This window comes from Eumetopias jubatus, unplaced genomic scaffold (assembly GCF_037043125.1).
Source record: "Eumetopias jubatus isolate StellerSeaLion01/CBP00866 unplaced genomic scaffold, mEumJub1_p1.0 scaffold_10, whole genome shotgun sequence".
Taxonomy (NCBI): Eukaryota; Metazoa; Chordata; class Mammalia; order Carnivora; family Otariidae; genus Eumetopias; species Eumetopias jubatus.
Window position 1 is genome coordinate 113,277,570 of NW_028274816.1, and position 12,355 is coordinate 113,289,924.

General features: G+C 40.5%; 1 protein-coding gene across 1 annotated transcript in view; it reads left to right on the forward strand.

Moving 5' to 3' along the window:
- The window catches only part of ANKFN1 (ankyrin repeat and fibronectin type III domain containing 1), a 139,412-nt gene that overhangs the window by 106,167 nt on the left and 20,890 nt on the right, over window positions 1–12,355 (forward strand). Inside the window, exons 14-15 of the mRNA XM_028093016.2 lie at window positions 519–687; window positions 10,312–10,478. Of these exons, the coding sequence (XP_027948817.1) occupies window positions 519–687; window positions 10,312–10,478 (336 nt within the window). The remainder of the gene's footprint in view (window positions 1–518; window positions 688–10,311; window positions 10,479–12,355) is intronic.

Consider the following 12,355-nt stretch of genomic DNA (forward strand, 5'->3'; position numbering starts at 1 on the left):
AAAGGGTTTCTTGAGCTTAGCAGGTTTGAAGCAGCTCATATTTCATTGGTGACTCTTGGGCTACATACACATGTTGGTAGAGGGCTGCCTAACTGCCTAAGAGTGCATACAACATTTTTTTTTTGGATACTTGTAAAATTTTTTCAGTCCTTGGCCAGAAACTACATTTTTCCCCCTTAACCAACTTAAATTGAAACTAGTAGATTTTTAATTCAATCCATTTTTGTTGCTTCATGTAATTATATTCATCATTTTGAAAAACCCACAGAATGCAATCATTTTCTGCTTTTATAAGAAGCATAAATGTTGTTTTCAGAGTTTATATGGAACATTACTGCCTTAAATCTTGATTTTATATAGCATTATTAAATGGGCTGAACCCTAATATTTATGTTGTATAAAAATTCCAAGCTTGAAGTCGCGTAATTTTGTTAGATGTTTTATGCCAGTTTGGTGTTGTTTATGTAAGTGCCATGTTGTAACTCTCCTATTTTTCCTCCGCGCGTGTCCCTCTGCAGGCAAGGAACTTCCGCCTCTACACACAGGAGGTGTTGGAAATGGGTCACAATGTGTCCTTTCTTCTCCTGCTCCCTGCCTCAGACGACGTCTGTACAGCCCCAGGACAGAATAATCCTTACACCCCACACTCAGGGTTTCTTAACCTCCCTCTTCAGATGTTTGAACTTGGTATAGTAGCTTGTTTCACCTAGAAATATTAACCCAGCCTCCTTATAATAAAATCACAAAGTTATATCTGTTCCCCCTTGTCCCAGTGGAGGGTCAATAAATCACATGATGGCTTTGGCAACAACCCTTCCTAGAACTGTGTACAAGTCTGAGAGAAAGCAAAGCTCCAAGACTATGTGCCTGAGCAATAATTATTGAAACCTAGCTAAGGTCCAATGGAGAGGAGGGAATTCTAAACAGAGTGTTCAGTTATCAGGCTGCAGTTCTTGCCTTGCCTTTGCTTTCTTAAAACATGAATACAAGAACTGATGTTTTCATGAAAAGCACTGCCCCTTCTCTCTCTCTCTCTCTCTCTCTCACCTCCAAATGGGAAAAAAAATAGTGAAATTAAAATGTAAAGTGTGTATCACTCTGGAGGGAAAAAAAGTCAATGAGTAGCATTGATTTATTAAATAGACTGTAATATTAAACAGGCTAAATTTCTAGCAGACCATTTGAGAAAACTGACAGGGTCTCCCAGGATGCAATATTGTGATTATAATGTGGGATTATAATGTGGGATTCTGAATGGTGGAAGATCTTGTCCTGACTTTCAAAACTGAATAGCCTAGGCCCCAGTTTCTCTATTTTTGCAGAGACCCCTGCCGCCCACTGAGAATGTGAATAGGGAGGCTTTGTCTCTTCCCCATGCTTCATCTTATAACAGGCCAATAAGAGGCAATTAGCAGGAGTTCCATCAGTTCAAATGAATTGTAAGATTTGTGGGAGGGTGAGTGCTGGATGGGTGGAATGGAGGCAGACTCTCTTAGGATTGCTCCCCAGACACCAGAGTTAGAAGCAGACAAGGCAACTGCCATTTTGAGACCTGGGCATCTGAATCTGAATTTATCCCTTGAGGATAAATAGATTAAGCCTTTCGGTTTCCCTTGCTCCAAGCAGTTCAGATGCCGAAAAAACTAAAGAATAGCAATTATTATTTTCCAGAGGAGGAAGAGTTATTAAGAGAAGCCTGAATCAGACTTGCAGACTAGGACTTGAGAGTCCTGGGTCCTCTATTGTGTGAAAGTGACAATCACTTAACCTTTCTGCACCTTTTCTGTGTCAAATGATTAATAACATTGGCGTACCCTCCCAAGAGGCCTGGATGTGACTTACCCCATCCAATGAGTTCCCCGTCCAAAGAACATTATTAGCCCGTGATATGACTGCATTGCCCTTACAAAATATAGTTTGGGTCACGGTATTTCATTTCAAGTCAATAAATATATATTAGATACCTACTGTGGAGATTCAGAGATGAGTAAGGCAAAGGCCCTGCTTGCAAGGGGCTTTCAGTACAGCGGTAGCAGTAAAATAAGGATACAAATTATTATTAAATGAGATAGGATGTGCCAAAATCATAAGTGATATCGAAAAAAGAAAACACATTTTTCTCAAAGAAGGTATCAGAAAGCCACCTTGGAGGAAAGGGTATTTGATGTCGGTGTTAAAGAATGGACTGGATACTAATAAACATGGACAATAAGAAAAGCTTTCTTGTCAGTGGGAGCAGAATGAGTGAAGACATGGAACAAAAGATCTCAGAAAGAGTTGGAAAAGGAATAAATGGTCCAGTTTGACTAGATCAGAGAAATGATGTGAGGAAACAGTGGACATAAAGAGGTCTGAACAAGTCGTGGGAATCCTGGGCAGTATCTTAAGAATCAGGCTGAGGAATCTGTTTAAGATGGATTGAGAGCACGGTTGGGCGGGGGGATAGTTCAGGGGTGTTTATAACAGTCCAGTATTAGGACAGAAACAAAACCCCCAAAAAAGAAACAAATACAGATATAAGAAACATTGGGAGTAATATGCAAGATTGAGCAACTGTTTGAATGAGAAAAGATGAAGTCTAGAGACTTCTACAGTACTCCCACGGTTTTCAGCCTCAAAACCTGTGAGGATATTGCTGCCATTACCAAAAGTGAGAAAATCAGAGAGGAATATGGCTTAGGGAAGAAAATGATGCTTTTAGCTCTGTCTTGAATCTGAAGGTGCAAATTCAACATCCAAGTAGACATGTCCATTTGACAGTAGAAATACAGGAGAGAAGGTTGGGTAGTAAACACAGAAATTTGGCCAGTGTCTATTAATAACAGCTGAAGCCATGAAAGTGAATGATTTTTTCCAGGGATAGATAATTGATAGGGAAAAGAACTAGGGAAAATACTTCATTGGAGAGCTAACCGGGAGTCCATTCTGCATGAAATGGTCATTACTGTTCCATGATTACAGACAAAAATATATGAAGTTCATTTTCCCATGTCTCAGTGGTCTTCATGGTAACAATCAAAGATTTGGGATCATTCATAATAGTGTATGACTCCTAAGACCCTGGAGGACCAAGCCCTGCAAGTGTCCTCTCTATCCTGCTTTCTGGGAGGCTAACACACTTTTCCTGGGCAGCCGTACTTGGTCCTACTATTGTTACTGTCTATTCTACAATTTCCTCTCTCCACTCATTTGTTCATTAATTCAATAAATATTTATTAAGTAACCTACACTATGTGTTGAGCACTAGTCCAAGTACTAAAGGATCTGCAGTGAACAGATCCATGAAGCTTACGTTCTCGTGAGGGAGACAAACAGCAAACCAATCAATAAACAATACTGTAAATGTCAGACAGTAGTGAGCGCTGTGATGAACAATAAACTAGGGTAAAGTACTGGAGTGAAGTGACAGGAGCTACAATTTTGTATAGGATGACCTGGGAATGTCTCTCTAAAGAAAAAACATGTAAGCAGAGACCTGAGATTTCCCTGCAGTGGGAATGGCAAGTGCAAAGGCTTTAAAGCAAGAGTGTGCTTGGCTAAAAAAAAATCAGTGTAGGTGAAGTGTAAGCAAGAGCAACAAAGATAGGAAATGAGATCAGAGAGTCAACAGCCAGATCATGCAGGGCCTCACAGGCTGTGATAAGGACTTTGGATTCTACTTTAAGCGTGTTGGGAGTCCAATAGAGAATTTTGAGCAGTAGAGTAACATATTAGAAGGTCTACAAAATCTGATGATCCCCATGAAAAAATAAAAACTAAAAAGCTTAACTTTGTTTAACCCAGCATTTTCTAAATTCATTTGACCATGACTGGAAGCATTTTTGGTGTGGCACTTACTAAAAAACTAAGAAAACACACTTTAGGATACGATGCCCTAAAACACTGCTTCCCGAACTTTAACGTGCACTAAGAATTGCTTGGCGAGCATGCTAAAAGAGAATCCTGGAGCCCCACCCCAGAGATGCAGAGTCTGTAGGTCTGGGATGGGGACTGGAGAATTTGCTTTTCTAACAAGCTCTCAGCTGATACTGTGCTGTCAATCCGTGGACCACACTTGAAGTAATACTGCCTAGAACACAGAGAAAATGACATTTTAGGAACTTACAAAACAGGGATGTAGTTTATAGTAATAGAAACCAACAGTGCCTATCTCTGACCTGTGATGTCTTACCTCTTCTTAATACTAAAAGCAGTATAAGACTATCAGATATTATCCTTCATTGATGAAAGCCAAGCCATAGATCAAAGCCTGGGTCTCAATAGTTCCTGACTTTAAGATGTTTTTTCCTAGAATAACATATACCTTCATATTCTTCTGGTCCTCCTTCATTATCATATTACAGGTGATGCAACTGATTAATGAGAACCATGCAAATTTCCAGAAAAGATCACCTGATTGGGCATGGTTCCACCGACATACACAATTCTGTTAGTCTTTTCTAGAGATCAGGAGGAAATGTTGCCAGTAGCAGGAAATTAGTACACTCTAGTATAATGTTTATTATACTTCAGCACCACCAGCAACAATTTTTAAGATTGCTGGGCCTTAGTAAGAATCATGACAGACTCTACCTTATCTCCAAGCAATCAGAGCTTTCCAAGAAGCAGATTATCGTACTGATTACCATACTTCTTCCATTAGACTTCAGCCCACGAAGCATTTAATAACAATTTCTATAGGAACTTCAAAGGGCTTACTATAATGGGTCTAACTAAGCCCCTCAAGAAAGATCCTAAGCAATTTTTACTTGTTTGTTTTATACGGAGGGACTTCTGCCTTCCATAGATAGGTCCATAGTAAAGGTCAACAGATACACTAAGCATTTCTGAGAAAGAGAACATTACTGGAAATTCAATCAGAACTCAGAAAATGAAAAGAACACAGGAATTTTAATGAAACCTGAAAAGGTGCAAATTATGGGAACATGTCAATTATAAAAAATTTACACTATATTTCGGTTTGACTTGCACAAGTCATCCCTATCCCAGTGAAATGATTTGAGATTTTGGCAAACTGACCAAGTTCCTGCCAGTGGCCTATGATCACAAATAACTTGCTAACCAGCTATGGAAAACTGCATCTGTGCCTATTCTAGCACTACATAGATCTAGAAAGGACAAAACGATAAAGGAGCTTAGCCTTCTGTCTCCTGGAGTAAAGAGTAGGCTGGGGCAAACCCATAGGCTATTCCCTCACAGGATTACTGTAGGGGAAAGGAGGACTGTCATATAGATGAGAGATCCCCATGAGCAGGGTTGAGGTGAGGCAAAGTGGTACATTTCAAACCCATGCCCCCTCCAGAGCCTGAGGGCTGACACTCTCCTTACCCCATCCTTTGGATAGGAGCAGGATTGCACTCCACTGCCGTAGTAATCAAGCATGTGCCTGGGAACCAACAAGGGTCACTATTTAAACTGTTCCCAGAAACAAAAAGAAAAGCAGTACCATGAGCCTTTAGAAACTCTGTCCAGTGATGTGGCCTCTTGAGGATTTGCCTAGCTTGCACTGGGGAGGTTGCCCTGCCCTGATCCTATGGGGAATCACAATTGACAGCAGGCCTATGATAAGAAGTTGATTTTATTGATTTCCTTGGTTCTATGATTCATACTGACTGGACTAGTGAGATTATAAAACTGGGGTATTTTTTAAAAACAGTTTGGAGCCCGGTATATATTTTATACTAAAGTGCTTGGCTGCATATTTCATTCAACAAACATTGGCTGAGTTGCCACTGTACGTATGCCAAGTACTGTCCTGGGGCTGGACATACAGATGTTAATAAGACATAATCTGCCCACCAGAAGCCTAGAATCCAGTAGAGGATACAGAAATTTATACAAAAGTCCCAATATAATGAAAGCCCTGCTGTAATAGGTAGGCTGTTGAATTTCAAAGGAAAGACACCCAATTCTTCCTTAAAGAGAAAATATTTGAGCTAGATCTTGAATTAGAAACATTCAGAAAAGGAAAAGAAAAGGCAGAGCTAAAAAGGAAACTCATTTTAAACAGAAGGAACAGCATGCACAAAAGGTAGGAGACCTGAGGAAATGCATCCCAATTAAATACACTCCCAGTAGCTCATTGTGACAGATGCTTATGGCATCTGAGAAGAGTGATAGGAGATGAAACTAAAAATTAAAAAGGTCAGAATCACAAAGGGCTACCTATGCCATCTTAAAGAGGCTAGACTTTATCATGCAGGCAATGGGGAGTCATGAAAAGATTTGTTTAAAAGGAATAATATGGTCTTAGTGGGTTTTAGCAGCTCTATGGAAGATGGACTGCAGGACAGCCAAAGTGGGGGTTGCTGAGACTAGACGCAATGAGACGGCCAAGAGAGTGGCCCAGGTGGTGGTGATAAGAACCGGAACCAAGACTTCCACAGTAGGGTGTAAAAGAGAAAGTAGAAGAGGAACTGAGGAGTTAAAAATCAACAGAAGTTTGTGATTGATTTAATGTGCTTGAAGAGCAAGATGGAGGAGCCAGAAAGTCTGAATAGGGTGCTGAGATGGATAATGTTGCGATCTACCAAAATAGGAAAGATGAGGGAAGGAACAGGTTTGGGGGAGGGGAGAAATGATGAGTTCAGTTTGACAAATGATGAGTTTTGAGGTGCCTGTGGGATATCCAGGCATTGAGCCTAATGGAATCCAGGCCACAGGCTTACAAGAAATGGCACAGTCTCAACCCTCATTCCTAAGGCCCATTTTTCATGATTTAGGATACCACTTCTGAATTCCAACTGTCAACTCATTCACTACCAGGAATCTTTAGAGGGGCATCTTGTGCCCAGGTTCCTTCTGACACATTGGCAAAGAATCCTGGAACTAAACTGACCACAGAGGGTAATCTTATTGATATTTTTAGCTTCCAAACTAGGCTCCATGACCCAGACTGATTAGGATTTTATTAATTTAAAGACCTTAGGAAGAATATTCTAATCTCAACCCTGTTCCAATTTTCTAACTCTAAATGCCTCATTCTTTCTGAGGGGTTAGGGTAAAGGTGTGAAAAAAATTTTCATTTTGTCTCTGGTATGTGCCACATGCTGTGCTGGGCACTGTATATATATGATATGTTTTAATCCTAAATAGGCATTACTATCCATCTTAGATGTGGGAAAATTGAGGCTCCCAGGGGTTATATGCCTGAGGTTATATATCCCAGAGGTTATATGCCACACAGGTAGTAACTGGCAGAACTAGGATTCAAACCCAATTCTGTCTGATACCTAAACCCAAATACTTTCTACTCTACTCCTAATCCAACTTCTAGTGTTGGTGTCAAATGCATTTTAGCCTGTCACTATCTCCTATAGAAAAGAGAGGGAGAAAAAACACTGCAGAAAATTAGCCTCAGTGTGTAAATTACTAACAAATCATATGGTCCAGATAATGCATTGTTGTACCCTTATACCATTTTGTCTGTTAAATGCATGTGATTCACATTAGAAAAAAAAATTAGAAGCTTCCAGTCTGTCCTCCCCTCCTCTGTGATGGCTACCAAATGTATCATTGCTAAACCACAAAAGACTATGTTAAAGTAACATTTGTTAAAGTAACATTAAAGGCTCTGGATAAAAACCACTAGCGCGGGAAAGTGAAGCGCTGTAGTTGGAAGGTCCTTATAGCTCACTGTGGTGAGTGGCAAGGGGGGGGGGAGTGTGGGCGCTCTGAGACCACCCACTGATCCAAGGCGCCTACCACAAGGAGACACAACAAGAGAAAGTTGTGGACACCCTGGCGTTTTAGAATTCAGATGGGAATGATAGTGTTTCTTTTAAAGAAATTCTTTAGTGCCTCTTCCTAATCTCCCTATCTTCATATTTTAGAGAGAAGGAAAAAAGCTGATTTTTTTCTTTCTTTTCTTTCTTTTCCCCCCCCCCCCCCAACTTGGTTTGGAAAGGCAGACTGTGAGACACTTCACTCTCCTCACTCTCCAGCCAAGAGAGGACATCTGTCAAGTGCTAACAGGATATAATCCCTCCTTGAAAGGCATAAAGACACATTCAGGGAGTTACAAGGGTCAAGAGTAAGCTACAAAGTAATGGTGACTCTTTCCTGTAGAGCTGCCAGTAAATATCACAGACCTGAAATACACCTTTCAAAACAGGAAAACCAAGAGCACAGAAAGAAAAGAGAGGATGGAGGGAAAGAAGACGACTTTGGAGGAAGGGTCTGGCCTCTTCAGAGCAGGGCATGCATTTTTTTCATTAATTGAGATGTTCAATAAACATTAATTGAGAAGCTATAATGTTCCAGGTTTTGAGGAAATAAAAATAGACATGGTTCTTGCCCTCAGAGAAATCACAGCCTAATACCAAGGCAGTCAAGTAAACACAGAATTCCCGTAAAGCAGGGTAAGTGTCTTGATACATTTAGAACCAAGTGCTGTAGGAGCACAAAAGAGAGTGAAACTGACTCAGCTGCAGACGAAGAGGTTTGAGTGAAGATTTGCTGAGAAGGAGGCACTGAGGCTGACTTCGAGTATCAGAAGCAGCTCACCTGAAGACACTGGTGTGACCTAAAGACTGGTAGACACGGGTGTTTGAGGACTAGAAAAAGGCATGTGTAAAAGCATGGAAGTGTAACAGGACTTGTAGTAAGTTCAGCCTGACCAAAGCTTAGAATTAATTTGAGTGGAGGGTGAAGGGTGGTTGCATGATTGAAGATATATTCAAATTCACAAGACACTTTCCTTCTGGTGAGAAGAGGTTTGACTTTGTCCTGAAGTCAAGAAGGAGCTCTGTAGAGGTCTTTAAGCAGGGAAATAGCATGCAAAGTAGATGGTTTGGGGGAGCTCAATAGTTGTTGTTTACTGAGAGGCTATATGAAATCAGTTCTTCTGTGTGTCAGGCAAAGAAGTGCTAGAGTAGAGGAAGTGGAAGGACAGATCTGACACCAGAGAGAAAAATCAATCCTGGAACTGAGAAACTTCTCCTTGAAATGATGCACAACTGAAATAAGCATGAGTCACAGAAGCCCTCACCCCATTCTTCTCTTCCACTTCCGTATGAGGAAACACAAACGGAGAAGGTTACCCTTACCCACACCAGAGATTCATCCTAGCTAAGAGAAAATGAAGCAAGGAAGTAGGCAGTGGTACGACGGGACTTGTAGGGTACCCAGAAATCTCTCAATATGCACAGAAGTAGGGCATCCTCACTGAGGTGTAGAGATAACAAGATGCCCCATTTTGAGGCAGTATGGTTTTAGCTTCCCTAAATAGCCGTTTCTGGGTCTCAGAAATCAACAGCAAAGAGGCCTGAGGGCAGTAATTCGATATTCTTCCTAGAATTCTTCACTAAAGAAGCCAGAATAAAAATGTTTCCACAGATTTGTGGAGTTACAATAGCCCTGTTTCCAAAGCATGGAACACACTGATATAGTTAGAGACACACAGAGTAAATGAGGTTCCTGGAAAGTGAATCTGCAAATTTAACAATGGCCAGGAAGAGACTGGTACTACACTAGTCCAACTCAGGATGCTTTCCTCATCCCACTGGAATCTGATGTTTTAGCTAAGTGATCAGAGCCAGATAGAGAAGTACACAAAATCTGATCACCTCTGAGTACCTGCATGAGGCTGAGTCCCACACTCCTCTCTCCCTCCTCCATGACAGAGATGAAGGTTAGACTATTCCCTCTGGCCTCCGGCCCATTATCTTTTGAGAGAGGAAGGCCAAGTCTGCCAAAGACAAAAATGGTCTGTTGAGGTATCAGCTCCATCATCCTTCCGGAGCAGCTGAGGAGCAGAGAGGCCGGACAAGGATCAACACCCATCCGACCAGGTCCTGAGGGAAGTTTTCCAGCCAGACAAAAGATATCCTGAGAAAAGTATGTCTTGTATCTTCTGGGATTTCTGGCCTTGAAAAGAAGCATGTAAGATACACACTGGAAATCAGACATGGAAATCAAAACTAGGTTTCAAACTGCTACTTGACTTTTTTCTTAAAGTGATAAGCAAACTTATTTTCTCAGTATATATATATATACATATATACATATATACATATATACATATACATATACAGCCTCAACTTTAGGAGCTGAACATAAACTGCAGCTTGAGCCAAGCCCACTTCCCCATACCTTACCAGGACTTGGTAAACCTTAAAAGGGAATACTGTCTGACTAAAGCCAGACAACTGGCCCCTAAAGAGCACATTTATAATTTATTTATGGCTTAATATTTTCCACTGATAGGATTAATAAATCATGTTTTCATTCAACTTGTTTTCTCTGAGGTATGAATTTCTCTATTTTGATACCAGATCTTAACATGTTTTATTTTGCTTGTCCATTTTCCAGTTCATTTTTGCAGCTACAGGGAGAAATTTATTAGTCTGTATTGCCGCCTTTCTGCTGTTGTGGAGCTGGATTCTCTGAATACCCAACAGTCCCTGAGGGAAGCGATCTCAGACAGCGAGGTTGCAGCTGCCAAACAAAGACACCAGCAAGTTTTAGATTTCATTCAGGTAATAGTTTGTTTCTTCTGAGGGAGAATGAAGGAAGAAGAGATAGGGTGGAGGGGATGAGAAACAAGCATGAGAAAGAACAGCAATCTGGGTTTATTGAAAGATGACAGCATGCAAGTAGCTTGCTGATTTGGTTAAAATGTGGAGTTCAGGAAGACGTGAGTTTTTAAACAAAGGCTTAAGAAAAAGCTACATATAAATCACAGCATTACTAAGACCTGTATCAGTCACTATGTTAGGTAGCAGTGGCTTTCCATATTGGAGAGAAAAATCACTGCCAGAAGAACTAGTAATCTATTATTACCTGGTAGCCCACTGATAATTCTAACAGAAAGAAAAATTGTATTAATTAACTCAATATCCCAGAGTTATGTTAACCCAAATCCAGTTGGACTTAAAGAGTCCTCATGTTTTAGACTCCTTTCTGGCAGAGCTGACACTTCAATGTGTGGCTACAGGGGCTGGAAAATGTGTTCCCTATCTATGGTCTTATCTTGAAAAGCCTTAAGATGGCACCTCAGGTTCTTGTGACAAGGGCACTGACTAGTCATCAAGATAATTTGGATCTCATCTGAAATTGCCTGTCAGTCCCTTGGACAAATCTTATGATCTTTCTGCCTATATTACCCAACTCACAAAATGAATATAACAGCAATAGCCCATGATAAATATCACTATGGTATATATTCAGTTCAATTTGGTAAATATTTGTTGAATACCCAGATGTCAGGCACTGAAAGAGAGATACAAAGTTGAATTAGATACAGTCCCTGACCATAAAGAGCTTAAAATCCAGTAGGATAGACAAGAAATGTGTGAAAATACTATTTGTAAAATGAGTTAGTACCCCCCCCAATAAAACAAATTTTGTGTCAACACAAAGAAGTAAAAATTTACTTACATATGTGGGTGTAAGAAAAGTTGCCACAGAGGATGTAACTGATATCCAAGCTCGGCTTAGAGGGATAAGTGAGACTATATAGTACGGAAAAATAGATTGGGGGGCATGCAAAGAAAAAGTATAAACAGATAAGGCAGAAAGAGCAGAAAAAACAGTCCGTATTTGGGGAATGATGAGTAGTCAAGATTGGATGGGGCATAAATTAAGTGAAGATAGTGAGAAAGCAGGCAAGAATGAAAGTAGCAATGAGATCAGATCACAAGGGCTTTATTAAAGGCTATGGTAAGAAATTTGTACTTTTATTCTGTAGGCAATAGGGACCTGGCCAAAGTCTTAAAGAAAGTAAGTTATAGCCCCTCATAGCTATTTAGCATAGATTCAAGCTGGCGGATAGTCCTTTGCAGTGGTATGGCCATACTGGTTGTTTATAGTAAGCACTCATTCTCATTGGCTACGTTCAGTAGATAATGTGCGTATCATTCCTGGATTTAAAGAGAAGACCAAAAGCAGGGAAATCAAATATGAAGCTATTACAATCATCTAGGCAAGGAATGCTTTGAGCTTTGAGCAAATAAATTTCTCTTAATCCCCACCTCCTGGGACGCCCGGGTGGCTCAGTCAGTTAAGTGTCTGCCTTCGGCTCAGGTCATCCCGGCATCCTGCGATCGAGTCCTGCATTGGGCTCCTTGCTCAATGGGGAGCCTGCTGCTCCCCCTCCTTGTGCTCTCTCTCTCTCTGACAAATAAGTAAAATCTTTAAAAAAAAATAAAACTAAAATAAATCCCAACCTCCTAACCTGTAAAACAGGGAAGGTAATAGTACTACTAGCTCATAGTGTTACTGAGAATTCAACAACTGCCCGCACATAGTAAATATGCAGTAAATTATGTATTCATTTATTCGTTCATTAATAAGGAGGAAAAATGCTCTGAAACATGGATATATAAGATTTGGAATTTACTTAGTACTCAGGAAG